The following is a 17873-nucleotide window of genomic DNA, read 5'->3' on the forward strand; positions in this document are numbered from 1 at the left end:
AAGAGCATGCAAAGCAAGTGGTCACTGAAACAATACAGATAATGCCGAGAACTGGCCTTTGATAGAGTTACAGATGAAGCTGGCCTTGAGTACTATCTGGAGAAAGTCAAGGATTCTGCTAATGACATACTTCCTGGGGTGCCAACCCCTGGATTCATACCAGGAGACATATGCCTTCCAGACACTATATGATTCTGGAGGCCAGTCTCCTTGCATTAATCAAGGTAGATACCACAGAATCTGATAGCCCACGCTTCTTCAAAATGTGGGTCTCAATAGCCCAACTGTTAAATTTAGCATTTGTAAGGTAGGATGGAATACCAGACCTTGCAAGAGAAGGTCTGGACGTGGTGGTAGTGTCCATGGTTCCACTACCACCATTCTTATGATCTCTGCATACCAGGACATTTTGGGCCATGCTGGTTCCACAAGAATCCCTGGCTTCCCTTTCTGCTTGACCCTGCGAAGAAATGCGGAAGCAGCAGAATAGGAGGGAATGCATAAATCAGTGAGAACTGATTTCATGGGAACACCAAGGCATCCGTTTTGCATGCAAGTGGATCCCTTGTTGATACAAAGTTATCGATCTGTTTGTTGAACCTTGACGCAAACAGATCTACAGTCCGGGACCCCCCATCTCCGGCATATCACCAGGAATACATTGGGGTGAAGGGCGCACTCTCCCGGGAACAACTGCTGACGACTCAAATAGTCTACCTGCCAATTTTCTATTCCTGAAATGAAGACTGCGGATAGGCAAGGTACATTGTTTTCTGCCCAAGTTAGGATATGATTACCCTCTCTTGGCCGCACAACTTCTCGTGCCCCCTTGGTGATTGATATAGGCCACTACTGTGGCATTTTCGAATTGGATCCTGACAGGACAATTCCGTAAATCTAATCATCTAATCAGGAAAAAGGGGGAGGACGGGATTAGTGGGACTTTATATGAGGTAACGAATTAATAGATTCATCTACCTCCATCCCTGTTATATGTAAAGAGTTTGCAACAGTGGCAAAAAGAAAATTGGGACTTTATATGAAGCATAGCTAAGAACAAAAAGGTTTGAAATCACGTGATCATGGGCTCCAAAAAATAAACATTAAATCAGAAAGATAATATAATTCAATAAGATCTCAGCAGTTTATTGTTACATGATAATGGAATAATTGATAAACAAAGAAAAAACGTTGAGCGCCGACTGCTTAGTGACGCCAGGCGTCCGGGGGTTGGCCTTGCTCCTCCTCCCTCTGCTTCATAACGCCGCGTGGTGTTGGCGGCACATTGTGGCTAATTCTTGGCAATGGGACAGCATGTTGTAGGAGCACACACCGCATTATCCCCCTTCCTGTTCACTTCACACGGGACCCCATGATGTCTTACTTAGATGGTAAGGTACATAACACTTCACTTTCAGGAAATTACATTTTTTATTCACCAGTTTTTTACTTGATGTTTTTTTTTTTTTTTTTTAATGATGTTCTTGTTGTTTTTTCTGCATCGTCACACGAAATAGGTTTCATACACTCATTACTATTCATTCTCTCCACAGAACATTCACAGCTATTGGTAACTACACCCCATCATTAAATAGTCGCTATTGGTGTTCCTCATGCTGCTACCCTGCGCCTCGATGTGTCCCCATTTGTGCGGCCTCAGCTCCGGGGGAGGCTTTGATTCCCCCATGGCATCCTCTACCCTGAACAATATTATTATTATTACTTTTACACTTTTATGTAATTATAGGTAAGAGCGTCTAGCATATTCTTGCCCTTTTTTCCCGTTTTTGTCCAGCAACTGTTCATCTGGTAATTTTCTACTTCTTATCATAGATTATTGCACCAGTCTTATTGCTCCTGAAGAGTGGGAGTCCCCACGAAACGCGTAGAGCCTTAGCCTTATGCTACACCTTCAACATCATGTGATCTTGAGACTCCGAATTAGTGATATTAATTTATCATTTATATTTATTTATTTTATTTATTTATTTAATCTTATATTTTATTTATTTTTTTCTTTTATTGATTACATGACTGTTGTTTATGAAGCAGTATAATTACATTACCGTGTACCAATGTCTCTATTACCCATAGATTGGTTTTATACTTTATTATTATCAACTGAATCATGTTATTCATGAATTATTATTACTTTATTACTGTGTATCAAGATAATTATTTTATTTATTATTTTTTATTATTTTATTTTTTTCTTTGTTTATCAATTATGCCATTATCATGTAACAATAAACTGCTGAGATCTTATTGAATTATATTATCATGTTATCTTTCTGATTTAATGTTTATTTTTTGGAGCCCATGATCACGTGATTTCAAACCTTTTTGTTCTTAGCTATGCTTCATATAAAGTCCCAATTTTCTTTTTGCCACTGTTGCAAACTCTTTAATCATCTAATCACCCAGGCCCTCAGGACCAAGTGTGCTACCCGAATTTCTAGAATGTTGATGGGTTAGGCAATTTCTGATCTGGACCATTTCCCTTGGGCAGTCGCCACCTCCGGGACTGCTCCCCAATCTGAAAGGCTGGCATCTGTTACCACCTTCCAGGTAACTGGTAGGAAAAATGTTCCCTTCTGCAGATTCTTGGTTAACCACGAACCGAGGCTCCGCTGCACCCTTGGAGAAAGACGCATTGGGAAATCTAACGCTTGGACATTCTTGTTCCAAGCAGATAGGAGACTGTTTTGCAGCAGCCTCGAATGAAACTGAGCATAAGAAACGGCTTTGAATGAAGCCACCATCTTTCGCAACAACCTAATGCAAAGTCGATTGGAAGGATTCTTCTTTGCCTTTACCACATCAATCAGTTCCTTTATGTCACTGATCTTTGCCTGGGGCAAGAATACCTTTTTCTGGGCTGTATCAATGATTAGACCTAAGTATTCTAGTCTCCTTGATGTTTTTAAGGAGGATCCAACCTACGTATTCCAGGTAGCTGACTGTGGTTATGCTTTGGCCTAAGCGTGCTACCGACTGGTCTATCAAGAGTAGATTGTCTAGGTACATTATAATCGTTATACCTTGGGCCCATAATCTGGCTAGAGGAAGGGTCAGGGCCTTTTTAAAAACTCGAGGTGCAGTAGTTAGACAGAAAGGCAGAGCTACAAACTGAAAATGAAGAGTAAATACTTCTGGGTGTGCAGGGAAAATCGGTACATGGAGCTATGCACCCTTAATGTCGATTGACACCAGAAGTTCTCTTTCTTGTAGGATGAAAACTACTGATCGGATTGACTCCATGCAGAAAGAGTGGATATTTTAGAACCAGTTTAGATCTTTGAGATCAAGAATGGGTCTGATATCTCCATTTGGTTTTGGCACTGTGAAAAGATTTGAATAAAACCCCAATCCCTGCTCCTGCATAAGGACCACCAAGATCACTTTTTGAGATAAAACAAAACAAAAAAAAAACGGTCCCGATGCTTGATAGAGGCTTCTTTTTCTCTGGATCCTTGGGAATGTTTGATCTGAGAAAGCAAGGAGACAGGCACTCTCGGAACTCTAGCTTGTACCCTAGAGCTATTTAAGAAGTCACCCATTTGTCCTTGGGGTTGACGCCGAGGTTTACCTCTTGAACCGCCAGTGCCTGGAGGCTGATGCTCGTGGCACTGGAGAAGGAGCTTGTTTAAATGAAACAAATACAAATATTCTACAGTCTGTTCCTAGAGACCCAATAATTGCCTGTTAGGGTTGTCATCCTCCCCATCATTTAGTATAGCGATTGTAAAGCCAGACTGTACAATCCAACACATAAAGAGACACTTCTGAACTTCCCAATGCCGCGTACACACAATCGGAATTCTCGTCGGAAAAAGCTCTGATGGTTTTCCCGACGGAATTCCGCTCAAGCTGTCTTGTCTACACACGGTCACACCAAATTCCGATCGTTTAGAACGTGGTGACATACGACTGGACTAGAAAAAGGAAGTTCAATAGCCAGTAGCCAATAGCTTCCATCTCGTAGTTGAATCTGAGCATGCGTGATTTTTGGCATGTCGGAATTGCATACACACGATCGGAATTTCCAATAGAAAGTTTTTTCATCTGGAAAATTGAGAACATGCTATCAATTTGTGGCTGGTGGAAATTCGGACAGCTAAAGTCCGATGGAGCATACACACTGTCGCATTTTCTGATGAAAAGTATTTTTCTGTCCGGAATTCCGATCGTGCGTATGCGGCATTAGACCGTCATGCACAACTGATTTCTGTAAGGCTAGGATCACATCTGTGCAGGTCTTGAGCCCTTGCATAGTAGCAGGGAGATTGTAATGTATGTGGTGAACTGAAAGTAAAATGTAAACCTTATTTTGTTTTTTTTAATAAAACATATTATACTCACCTTCTCTATGGTTTTGCTTAGAAAAAACCCCAAACCTCGTCTTCTGGGTTCCCCTGTTGGTCATCTTGGCTCCTCCTGGTGTGGCACCATAGGAATTAACTGTTCATAGACACAGACAGTGCAACTCGGGTGCACGCAACCAATCCCCCCAGAATTTGATAGACCGCAGCAGTAGCCAATGGTAATTACTGAATTTTCAGGAAGTTGTACAATATTCTGTGCGATAGCAAGGCTAGCTTATCAAGACATTTCCGCTTCATAAAAATGTCAGTGCAGTAGCGTAAAACTACAAATTGTAAATGCTGCAGAAAGAGGTTATGCTTATTTGCCGAAGTTTGCTAAAAGAGAAATATGGCCAAAGCTTAGTCAAAATTCTCATGTGGGTCACAGGAGTGCACTTACCTTTACACCCCTGTGACCCAGAATTTGTTGACCGGTAGCTGGCTTAGCCTCTCAGTGTGTAGCTGAGAGCCTGAACCAGCCGCTACTGCCTCCTCCCCAGCCTGGCACTCCACTGAGCACTGGAACGACAGAGCACAAAGCGTGACAGTCTCAGAGCGGACCTGAGAACTGAGCAATCAGTAGTCACTCAAGTTTAGAGCTGGTGGCGGAGAGCTGCAGCATCAGACCGATACTGTAGCCATATAGGCGAGTATGTATGTTTGTCTCTGGCACTTCCCACATTTCGTCTTTAACCACTTGACTGCTGGAAGAATTAGGCAAGAATAAGAATAAGGCAACAATATTTTTTACTTTTAGCTATAAAACATATCCAAAAATAAAAAATAAAAAAAATCAAATCTCTTAATACATTTTGGCCAAAAAGCTATTCTGCTACATATCTTTGGTAAAAAACAAAAACAAAAAGGGTATATCGATTGTAGATGCTATAACTTTCACGCAAACCAAACTATGGGATATATACTGGATTTTTTTTTATATACTAGTAATGATAGTGATTAGCGACTTATAGTAGGATGGCACACAGACTAGGGATGGACCGAAATTTCGGCCGCCGAAACATATCGGCCGAAAATGCCCTTTTTGGTAATTTGCTGAAAGGAAAAAACGGCCAATAATTGAGCCGAAAATGGGACGGGGCCTGGGTGGGGACGGAGCACTGCCCCCGCCCCTGGTGCCACCCATCATGGGAGATCTACAACGCAGGAGAGCCACCTCCGCTGTCTGGTCAATAGAGCGCCGGGAACATCACAGCTTTAATTTCAATAGCCGTGTGTTCCCCCGTCGCGCACCGTCGCATACAGCCCCTCCCCCCTTGTCCGGGGAACTGTGATAGACAGATTACCCTTCCAGATTGGACGGGTGATCTGTCTATCACAGTTCCCCGGACAAGGGGGGGGGGGGGCTGTATGCGACGGCGCGCAACGGGGGAACACACGGCTATTGAAATTAAAGCTGTGATGTTCCCGACGCTCTACTGAACCAGACGGCGGAGGCGGCTCTCCTCACTCTTGGGGGCAACTCTGGCTGCACAGGGGACAACACTCTGGCTGCACAGGGGAAAACACACTTATCTCTTTTATCATGCCGCCAGTCTCTGACCACCTCCTGTACCCATGTCGCCAGTCTCTGACCACCTCCTGTACCCATGTCACCAGTCTCTGACCACCTCCTGTACCCATGTCGCCAGTCTCTGACCACCTCCTGTACCCATGTCGCCAGTCTCTGACCACCTCCTGTACCCATGTCGCCAGTCTCTGACCACCTCCTGTACCATGTCGCCAGTCTCGGATCACCTCCTGTACCATGTCGCCAGTCTCGGATCACCTCCTGTACCATGTCGCCAGTCTCTGACCACCTCCTGTACCATGTCGCCAGTCTCTGACCACCTCCTGTACCATGTCGCCAGTCTCTGACCACCTCCTCCTGTACCATGTCCCCAGTCTCTGACCACCTCCTGTATAAAAATATTTTTTAAAAACAGTCATTTTCGGTATCGGTTTTCGGCCTAGTGTATTTTTCATTTTCGGTATCGGTTTCGGCACCAAAAAACCCATTCGTGCATCCCTAACGCAAACATTACAGTGATCAGTACTAATATGCACTGACACTGGGCAGGAAGGGGTTACCATCTGGGTGATCAAAGGGTTAAACATGTGCCTAACGAGTGTTTATGTATGTACTGCCTTTACTGGGGATCTAGTGGTTTTCATTCCCTGCTTAGCAGGGTGCAACGCAGTGCATCTGCGACTTTCATGGGTTAGCTGCGCTCTGCCATAGAATTCCATTTTATCCTGCAGGTGTGGTGCACTTTCTAAAAGCACACAAAAACTCCTGCATTCAAAAAGTGCACCAAACTCGCAGGATACAATAGAAGCATATGGGTAAACGTAGCAAACTCACAGGAAAGCTGCAGGTACACTGCACTGCACCTGTGGTGTGGGTAAACCGCAGCACATCAGTGTGAAAGCAGCCCTATAAAATTTTGCCCAGAGTATTGCTTCACACGGACCTGAGGATCTCTTCTTTCCTGCTGCTGGCACCCCTCTGGAGACCGCTAGCTGGGATAAAAAGGTGGAGTGCAGTTGGCATCACTCTGCATGGGACAGGAGCCAGTACTACAGAGGAAGCATTGGCTTATGTGGGTCTCGCTTCCTACTACAGCTCCAAATTTACAAGTAATCCCTTTGCATTGCACTCTGATGCTCTGAAATGGTGGGTCAGCAAACCCAAACCAGTCACCTGTCCGCGATCTACAATCTGGTAGATCGTAACCTACAGGATGCTTACCCCCGGTCTACATAAAACCCCTGCAATAAAAATGCACTTAAACTCACCTTTTGCTTCAAATCTTCAACTGGAGACTGCAAAACCACCAGGCCAAAGGCATTATCATGAGGATCTAGTAAATAAACAGGACAGGACTAAATATTACACAAAAATATGGTAGACAAAATACACTGGTATATAAGTTTATTAAACAGACACTCACTTTTTATATTCCCCTACAAGTTGTTTGGGATTTAGAACTAGTGGGTTCACTCATGTGAATAAAAATCTATTTTAAAAAGAAAGTGCTGCTGAAAAAAATTGTATCCAAGCCAGCAGGTGGCTGAAGCCTGCCTTTTAGTTACACAAAGCCACAGGTTTTAATCATGCACCATTACGACTTTCTACACGCTTGCATCCCAACAACCAATAATGTCATCAGTTGATAAGGACGACGTCTGTCACTTCCACAGAATCCTTGTTTGACCCTCCCCTGCCACACTCCATCAGTACTGGGGCTCACATTAGCTGACTGATGGAGAGAAACTGAGGGAAAAGAAACATTGGAATACTAGACAGTACCAGTGTGCAAAAGTGTACTTGCTTTGGAAGAGAAAAAAAAAAAAACACCTCTAACGGCGTCCTACATGTGCATGTTGCTGCATTATGTAAATTATAATAATAGTTTTTTACCTTTTAGAATGGGGTGCCTTGAGATTGTCTATAATTTTAAGGGGTGCCTTGACTGAAAAGGGTTGAGAAAAACTGCTCTACATCATGTAGGCAGCTAAATTTTTGCACTAAATAGGTAAAGCACAAAAGATTTTTTTCCCTGTTGCAGATATGCTTACAGTAGCTTTTCTATACTGGAAAAGTAGGCTACTATTACACAAAAGGCTTGTTCATATATCTACGCATTAGTAAAAATAACTGCACTGCATATAAATTGGAAGCACTGTTCTCTGTCATAGCAGCCAATACTTTAGCCCAGACATCAGTTTGCCAAGATGGACACCTGCAGCCAGTAGTATGGGCTCACTTTATACAGTGTGCAGTGATAAGCAGTCTCTTGTGACCTGCAGTTTTTGGTGCACGAATTTAAGCACAAAGACCAAGGCTACTTGACTTTCACACTGATGCATTTTTCAGGCGCTAAAGAGCTAAAAAATAGCACCTGAAAAATGCCTTCCCTGCCTCTCCAGTGTGAAAGCCCTTGTGCTTTCACATTGGAGCGGTGAGCTTGCAGGGCGGCAAAAAAAGTCTTGCAAGCCGCATCTGAGGAGCGTTGCGGGACACCACTCCTAAAATGCCCCTGCCATTGAAATCAATGGGCAGTGCTGCAGAAGCGCCCACAAAGCGCCTTGGCAGCAGTGCTTTGCGGACGCTATTAACCCTTTTTCGGCCTTTAGTGGGGGCTAAAATTGCCCGTGGCATCCCATAATTCAAAGTGGTGAGTTGTAAATGCTCAGGCACCCACCATAGTGTAGTAAAGTATAATAGCGGTTTTATTAAAAATAAAGAAATGCACTCACATTCAGAGAGCAGTGATAGGCATAGATGTTTGACAGAGGTAAACCTGCGTTCAACTTCTGGCATCCAGTGAAATACCACCCTAATGGGTTGCACCACACATCACATGGCTTCTTCAGAGGAATTTAATACACAGACTGCATGAAGATTTTTGTTGTACTGCACTGGGATCTTGGCTACAATTTTGGTTATTGGATAGATGTTCATCTGTGATAGTTTTCACTATATTTGATTACATTTAAGACACATATTCAAGGATCTGGATTAGCCTTACAGCAACGGACTTTTGAGATATATTATTTCTTTTATAGGGTATTTGCATTACTTTGTATCGCTACACTATTTTCATTTTTACGATACTTTTTTCTATAGTTGATAACACAAAGAAGGTGCCATTTCCCATGCAGCATTATCACTGTGTTTTCCACTGTACAAAACTGGACACCAGAAGTAGTAGCCAAAATAGTCAACATTGGCTCTAATTTGAATAAAACCCTGTCTGTTTGGGAATCCTAAACCCACCTACTGTAAGTATACCTCCCTTCTGATCTATACAATTGCAAGCTGCTGGGAGTCGAGATTCGAGGGAGCTGTAGTTTGATCCTTATGTGTTTCAGGGTAACATTACACAGCCACTGGAAGAAATGGGAACGTCTGCACATTATTACTGCCCTATTACTGCCCTGTTGCCCTAACTTTCTGAGGCTAATTCTGAATATAGGAAATCAATTAGTAGTAATCCATATTACATATGGATATCAGTGGTACTTGTTTAATTTTATTAGCAAGTACAAAAAAACAATTGAATATCCATAGGACAACAATGAACATATAATGAAATTTTTCATAAAATTATATAATTTTTATTATTATCCACTTAAAACAAATAAAAGAGATAAAGCAGCGGATACATGGAAACAGTTCCATAAAGAATACACATATACACTATATTAACAAAAGTATTGGGATGCCTGCCTTTACACGCACATGAACTTTAATGGCATCCCAGTCTTAGTCCATAGGGTTCAATATTAAGTTGGCCCACTCTTTGCAGCTATAACAGCTTCAACTCTTCTGGGAAGGCTGTCCACAAGGTTTAGGAGTGTACCTATAGGAATGTTTGACCATTCTTCCAGAAGCACATTTGTGAGGTCAGGCATTGATGTTGACGAGAAGGTGTTCTATCGGGTTTAGGTCAGGACTCTGTGCAGGCCAATCAAGTTCCCTCACCCCAAACTCATTCATCCATGTCTTTATGGACCTGGTTTGTGCACTGGTGCGCAGTCATGTTGGAACAGGAAGGGTCATTCCCAAACTGTTCCCACAAAGTTGGAAGCATGAAAATGTCTTGAAATGTGGACATTTTAAGGAGTTTCCTTCACCGGAACTAAGGGGCCAAGCCCCACACATTATAATCCTCCCCTCCACCAAATGGAGGTGTACAAAGCATGGTCCATAAAGACAGATGAGCGAGTTTGGGGGTGGAGGAACTCGACTGGCCTGCACAGAGTCCTGACCTCAAACCCCGACAGAACACTTTTGGGAGCGGAGACTGTGAGCCAGGCCTTCTCGCCCAACATCAGTGCCTGACCTCACAAATGCGTGGTCAAACATTTGCATAGACGAGGGGGCGTGGCCGGATGCGACTGCGGCAGAACTGGTCTTCTAGGAGCTTCGGCTTTCCTCCGATAAACTGTCCTGTTTGTAGCTGTCTGACCGCCTATCACTCGCTGATTTTGTGACTGAGCTCCGGGAACACAATGCCTTCCTCGGCCTATAAGAAGCAAAGTAAGCAGAATACACAACCGCCATTAGGTTCAGAGGCAGCTGCGCTCTCAGGACAGCATGGCGGCTGGCTACTCCCATGCCATCTTGGCTTCAGTCTCTGCCACACAATGTGCCAAAACACCAGCAGCGAGAATGGCACAGCAGGCGAGTACTACTCCTCAGGCTCCAGAGGTCCCTCCAATCCTGCCAAAAGAGATAGACACACACGCAAGCCATAACGGGCCCGATCCTGGAGGCTATAGCGGCTTCAAAGATGGAGCGTAAGGGTCGCATAGATTGTCTAGCATCAGAATGCAATCTTATCCGACATGATCTTGATAAGATCAGAGGCAGACTGACTACCACGGAAGACCGTATCTCTGAGGTGGAAGACGCTCCTCATGCCCAAGACTCGAAACTGACTGAGCTAAAGGATATGGTCCGGTCTCTACAAAACAGGGTAGATGATGTCGAGGACCGCCAACGAGGGAAATATGAAGGAGTGGTGGGACTACCTGAGGGGTCTACACCATAAATTTTTGCCGAGCCATTTTTCAAATCGTTACTCGCCCTGGGGGATCTCCTTCCCCCACATATGTTGCAGAAAGAGTGAACAGAGTCCCCACAGGAGCTAGGCCATCAGGTGCCCCCACCGTGACCGTTTCTGGTCCGGTTCCTCAATTATAGGGACAGAGACATGTTGCTGGCTGAGGCGAGAAAGCACAAGGAATTGAAGTATGAAAATGCCTGTATTATGTTGTTTCCAGATTTCTCAGCGGAGACACATCGTAGGCGACGCTCCTTCACGGATGTCAAGAGAAGGCTCAGAGAGAAGGAGCTGAAATACAGCATGTCATACCCCAACTGTCTCTGGGTACAGTACAAATGCTCGGTAAAATTCTTAGAAACGCCACAAGATGCATGCGACTGGCTGGATCAGAACCCATAATGACCTACCTCCACGAGGTTTCTCTATTGTTGGTTGGTGGTTTCCTATATTTGATGCACCACGGATTTCCTTTACGCTCTATTTTGCTGTCCCATTTGGGCCATTGCCATGCAGTGCCTCTGAGTCGCTGCTTCTACATTATAACAGTTCCCCCTTATAACTGTGAGCAAATGGATGTGATCAAGAGCAATTTCTAAGGTGGGGAAGTTTGTGCTTTATGGTGAGCATTACACTTTATGAATCTCTCTCTTTACTATGTTCGCATACTAACCAGGATGAAAACACCCAGGTTGCTACGAGTGGGCAGCCGCAAGCTTTCCCTACATGGGCTGCCGAGGGAGTTTCCCGTGAAGGTCACAAAATTTCCTACATCTTCTAATGCCGAACCGTTGATTCATAAGGTGGAACGCCTTCAGGTTTGTTTGTTACAGGGATCAAGCAGCATACCGGACAATTTTTATTTTTTGGTTTTGTTAGAAGGTTTTTTTGATTTGTTTAGTAGTTTCTGGTATAGCAGCAGGGGAGGGATTAATTGACCAATGCCATGGGATATATATACACTAACTGTGCACAAATGTACGTGTCCTCATATGGGACATCTTTAAAAGAGCAGCGGTATTCCAATACCTCAAACAAGTCAAACCACACATCGTCCTCATCTAAGAGACTCAATTGGAGGGCAGTAAAATATCTTTATGCAATCACTGGATTCAGAGGGTGGTCCACTCTACATATTCCATTTATGCCTGAGGAGTTTCCATTCTGAAAAGCAAAGCAATTGCATGTGCAATTCACCAGGTGATTACAGACCGGGGGGGGGGGAGGACAATATGTGTTGACCCCCCCCCCAAATATCCAGTAATAAAATCCTGCTGATAAACATACTTACCCTCTCCTTTCCAGGTAAAATTATTGTACGATTTAATGGCAACGTTGGCTCCTTGCCTCCATCTCCTAATGCTGGACTCCTCCAATGCTGCTAGGCCAGCCTCGGTGGACCTCTGCTACTGGGCGACTATGGTAGACATGACTCAAGTGTGGAGGTGGAAGCATCCGGACATCGCATCATATTCTCACTTGTCTTCCACTCACAAATCCTCAGTTAGAATCGATTTGGCGTTTGGCAATGCTTCTCTCCTAAAACATGTACGAGTCAGAATACCTGCCAGGTGTGGTCTCAGATCACAACCCGCTTATGATCACTCTTGCTTTCCCTTCAGGGGGTAAAAAGGGGGGCTGGAGATTGTCACCAGGTTGGTTGCTGGAAGACCAGATGACTACTCATGTTCAAAAAGCCATAGACACTTACTGGGCAACAAATGAAGGTTTGGCCGACCCCCCTCTGGTGTGGGATGTTTTTAAAGCAGTGGTGAGAGGAGAGTGCATCTCTGCCATAAAATCAGCGAAAAAAGACCAAAAAGTCAGGAGGGTGAGCTTCGCCTTGCTAAAGAGCGAGAGGATGCACAAATGCATGCAGATTCTCCCTCAGAGGCCAGCTGCATGTCCCTACTGGAAACTAGATGCACAGTCACACTGAGGTCAGACAGAGGACAGAAACAGTTTTTGGTGAAGGGGATAAGAATGGTAAGCTTTTGGCCAAGCTCGCTGCTGAACAAAAGACACTGATTAGTATTCCTGCAGTAAGAGGTAAGGGTGGGACCCCAAATTACTGACCCAGTAAATATCTTAGAGGAATTTGTATGATTTTTCTCGTCTTTATATTCACTCATCCCTCCCTATGACCCTTTAGAATTGGATGAGCTATTGCAAAACCTTTCCATGCCGAGATTGTCAGAGATGGATGCTGCATTCTTGGACGACCCTATCTCTATATTGGAAATTGAGGCAGCCATGCTTGCCTTTCTTCCTCAGAAAGCACCAGGCCCCGACGGGTTCCCTGCAGACTTCTATAAGGCTTTTGTGTCCCAATTGGCCCCTAGATTAAACAAACGTTTCGCACATTGTTGAGAATGGGAAGCCTTGCCAATTTCAATGATGGAGGCCTACATGGTACTCCTCCTGAAGCTGGGCAAGGACCACTAGAGTGTTCCTCGTATCGCCCTATTGTTTTGCTTAATATGGATCTGGAAATCCTTACTAAGGTGTTGACGACGAGGTTAGCCAGGGTTCTCTCGACAGTAGTGGACATTGACCAGACGGGATTTATGCCCGGTATGTCAACAGACTAATCTGAGGTGATTATTTACCCATCTCCAACTAGACACCTCTGGATCTCCAGCTAAGGTCATTGTCTCCATCAACATTGAATGAATTAAATACTTATATAGCGCACAATGAGAACTGAATCGCTTCTAGGCGCTGTGGCGAGCTTTGATCATCGGCTAAAAGAGGAAGGTCTTGAGTTTTTTCCTAAAAGCCAGGTGATTTTCTTCCAGGCGGATGTTGATTGGTAGAGCATTCCATAGCCGAGGCCCTTGGATTTATACCAGGCTTTGGGCACGAGGAGGAGGTTTTTGTTGGCTGATCGAAGACTGCAGTTTGGTGTGTAATGATTTATTTTCTCCATTGAGAAAGCCTTTGACTCTGTAGATTGGCTGTACATGCACAGGGTGTTGCAGGTTTTTGGGATTTGGTCCTGTATTCCGTCGTTGGATCACAATGTTGTACAGTGATCCTAGGACGGCAATCTGGCTAGGTATAGTAGTCTGACTTTTTTACAATTGGTAGGGGAACCAGGCAGGGGCATCCACTTTCCCCGTTTGTCTTTGCTTTGATGATGGAACCTATTGCTAGGGAGATAAGACAGTCCGGGAAGGTGAGGGGGGGATCCAGGTGGAAATGATTAAAAACCATGTGGCACTTTATGCGGACGACCTGTTCTTGTTCCTCAGGGATCCGAGGCCATCTCTCAGAGCTGCCCTTCTGATCCTGGACAGATTTACCGCCTTTTCTGGCCTACGGGTGAACTGGAGGAAGTTGTCCATTCTACCACTGGGTCCCGAGGCACAGGAGCAGAGTTGATATGCTGCCACTATGGTGGGTTTCCTCTATCACTTATTTAGGTGTTAAAATAACTGCTAATATTCAGGACTATATGACACTAAACCTTCTCCCACTCGTGACTATACTGAAACATAGGGTTAGCTTGATTAAAATAAAAATTTTATCTGGAATATTGTACTTTCTGCATCACTCTCCCACATGGATCCCTAAAGCTTTCTATGGCACACTCAATGGAATAATAGGATAATTTATATGGTCCTCACAGTCACCTCGTATTAGTATTAAAATCCTTCAAGAGCCGTGGGGGCAAGGGGTTTTGGCACTTCCAGACTGGGAAAAGTATCATCGGGCTGGGCAGATGGTTTGCCAAGCGCTGGCTGATAGCGGATAATGGGGACTCTGCCACGGTTCTGGAAGTAGCACACTTGGGGTCCTATGAGAGCGCTTGAGGTTGGCCCTTTACAGGGGCCCAAAATCAGGCCTAACCATAACCGATTCGATGAAAGCCACCATTCAGGCCTGGGAGGTAATTACTACCCTAATATCACGTAGTTATTTGGAAGTCCCGCCATTAGCCCCACTGTGGATGAACCCTAACTTACCACACTTCTGCTCCCTCTTGGATCCCATGTGGGCCTGTAGGGACACAAAGGTGTTGGAGGATATTACCAGGGAGGAGGATCTTATTACATTTGATCAACTGAAGGCCACACAGAATCTACCAAACTCCATCTTTCAATACCTGCAGCTGTGTCACGCTTTTCAGGCGCAGTTGAGTGATCAAATTGAATTTCTTTCCTCAGCACTAGAGACCCTCTTAGAAGGAGGAGCAGCTAGCAAAAACCTTAACAGCAGGGGGTAGCTAGATGTAGAGAATGGTGGGAGAGGGAAATTCCGGACATCGAAGGGGAGGATATGTGGGATCACCTATTTAAACATTTGGTCTCTGATGGGGACCGTTTAATACAGTTCAAATTTCTGCACCACATCCATTTCACCCCAGCAAGGCTTTGCCGTATATGTCCATCCTCTAGCAGAAAATGCTGGAGGTGCACACACTCCCCAGCAGACTCGGAACATATTTTATGGAATTGCCCACAAATTCAAAACTTCTGGACAGAGTTAACAGATTGTCTATCGGAGGTGCTTGGCATTCCGGTTCCTATGACTCCTAGGATCTGCCTCACAGGGTTTGTGGAGAAGGTAGCAACGTCTCTGGCACACCGCACATTGCTCAATACAGTGTTATTTTATGGTAGAAAGGCTATCCTATAAAAGTGGAAAAAATCAAATGCACCCACACTGTCGTTCAGGAAAGGATTGATTAATTTCGTGATACATCTGTATAAAGCTACATATAGGGTCGGAGGTTGTTAAAAAAAATAAAAATAAAAAATTCGAAAGAATCTGGCAAGCGTGGGTTGACCCTTCAGCAACTGTGGGTTAAACAAAGAAGTATAGGAGGTTGGGCAGGTTTTAAATGAATAGGAGATGGCCAATTTAGAAATCGACTTTATCCACCTGCGAAGTATTTTGAATCATATCCAAGTAATAAGGAATGGAAATTAAACCATACAAGGTTAGAAGGTGTACGTCTAAGTGAATCCTAGTTTGTGGCAGTTGGTCGGGTTGGGCGTGGGGGAGGGGTATGGGGGTAGTGGAACTATGTTAGTGTCTAATGGTTGGGCCCTGCGTGGCCAATCCCGGGTCGGGTACGTTACCCCAAGGGTGAAGTGTTTATACAGTGTTATGTTGTGCATGTAAGAAAACTCAAAAACAGTTAAAAACAAACATTCACATAGACCCACGCCTAAACCTTGTGGACACCCTTCCCAGAAGAGTTGAAGCTGTTATAGCTGCAAAGGGTGGGCCAAATCAATATCAAAATCAATACTGAACCCTACGGACTAAGACAGGGATGCCATTAAAGTTCATGTGCGTGTAAAAGGCAGGGTCCCAATAGGACGGGAAGGAGGAAATATTACAAGCTTTTAGAAAGACAGTTCGAGAAAGTGGTGTGACATCCATACCGATATGTCATTCAGTAAGTTTGAGATCCGTGAAGAGATTGAGGGGGTGAGTTGAGGAGTGGAGAGAGATCTGGGTGTCATCGGCGTAGAGGTGGTATTGGAAGCCATGGGAGGTTATCAACTGGCCCAGGGAGGAGGTATATAGAGAGAATAGAGGGGCCCAAGGACAGAGCCTTGGGGTACCCCAACAGAGAGAGGAAGAGGAGCAGAGGAGATGGAGTTGTAGGCGACACTGAAAGTGCACTGAGATAGGTAGGAGAACCAGGATAAAGCAGAATCAGTGGCCAAGGGAGTGTAGTTTGCTGAGGAGGAGCAGGTGGTAAACTGCGTCAAAGGCAGCAGAGAGGTTTAAGAGTAGGAGTAGTAGTATGAGTATGGAGTAATGGCCATTGGTTTTAGCAGTTAGTAGGTCATTGGTGAGTTTTAGTAGGGCAGTTTCAGTACAACGTTGTGGACGGAAGCCGGACTGTAGGGGGTTGAGAAGGTTGTGGTCCGTGAGGTAGCGACTCATTCGGCCATATGGACAAGGCATTCAATGAGCTTGGAGGCAAATGGGAGCAGGGAGATGTGTCTTAAATTATTCAAACAGGTGGGGTCTAGCAAGGTGTTTTTTTTTTTTTTTTTTTTTTTTAACCACTTCAGCTCCGGACCAATAAACACCTTAAGGACCAGAGGTCTTTTTGCAATTTCGCACTGCGCTGCTTTAACTGGTAATTGCGCGGTCATGCAATATTGCACCCAAACGAAATTTGCGTCCTTTTCTTCCCACAAATAGAGCTTTCTTTTGATGGTATTTGATTGCCTCTGCGATTTTTTTTTTTTGCGATATAAATGGAAAAAGAGCGAAAATTTTGAAAAAAAAAGATATTTTCTTCTTTTTGTTATAAGAAAAATCGAATAAACTAAATTTTAGTCATACATTGAGGGCAAAATTTATTCAGCCACATGTCTTTAGTAAAAAAAATGTCAATAAGCGTATATTTTTTGGTTTGCGCAAAAGTTATAGCGTCTACAAACTAGAGTACATTTTCTGGAATTTACACAGCTTTTAATTTATGACTGCCGATCTCATTTCTTGAGGTGCTAAAATGGCAGGGCAGTACAAATCCCCCCCAAATGACCCCATTTTGGAAAGTAGACACCCCAAGGAAATTGCTGATGGGTATGTTGAGCCCATTGAATATTTATTTTTTTTGTCCTAAGGGATTGAATAATGACAAAAAAAAAAAAAAAAAATTTTTTTACAAAAAGTTGTCACTAAATGATATATTGCTCACACATGCCATGGTTATATGTGAAATGACACCCCAAAATACATTCTGCTGCTTCTCCCGAGTACGGGGATACCACATGTGTGGGACTTTTTGGGAGTCTAGTCGCGCACGGCACCCCGAAAACCAATCACCACCTTCAGGATTTCTAAGGGTGCAAATTTTTGATTTAACTCCTCACTACCTATCACAGTTTCGAAGGCCATAAAATGCCAAAATAGCACAAAACCCCCCCAAATGACCCCATTTTGGAAAGTAGACACCCCAAGC

At 44.1% G+C, this 17873-nt stretch overlaps 1 protein-coding gene across 6 annotated transcripts in view; it reads right to left on the minus strand.

The window, feature by feature from the left end:
- ATRIP (ATR interacting protein) overlaps positions 1-17873 on the minus strand; it is a 266310-nt gene that overhangs the window by 194140 nt on the left and 54297 nt on the right. For all 6 annotated transcript variants that reach the window (XM_077452541.1, XM_077452542.1, XM_077452537.1 and 3 more), the window contains one exon: positions 7161-7225. In XM_077452541.1, the coding sequence (XP_077308667.1) occupies positions 7161-7225 (65 nt within the window). The remainder of the gene's footprint in view (positions 1-7160; positions 7226-17873) is intronic.

Source organism: Lithobates pipiens, unplaced genomic scaffold (assembly GCF_037356315.1).
Source record: "Lithobates pipiens isolate NorthernLeopardFrog02 unplaced genomic scaffold, aLitPip1_a1.2 Scaffold_23, whole genome shotgun sequence".
NCBI lineage: Eukaryota > Metazoa > Chordata > Amphibia > Anura > Ranidae > Lithobates > Lithobates pipiens.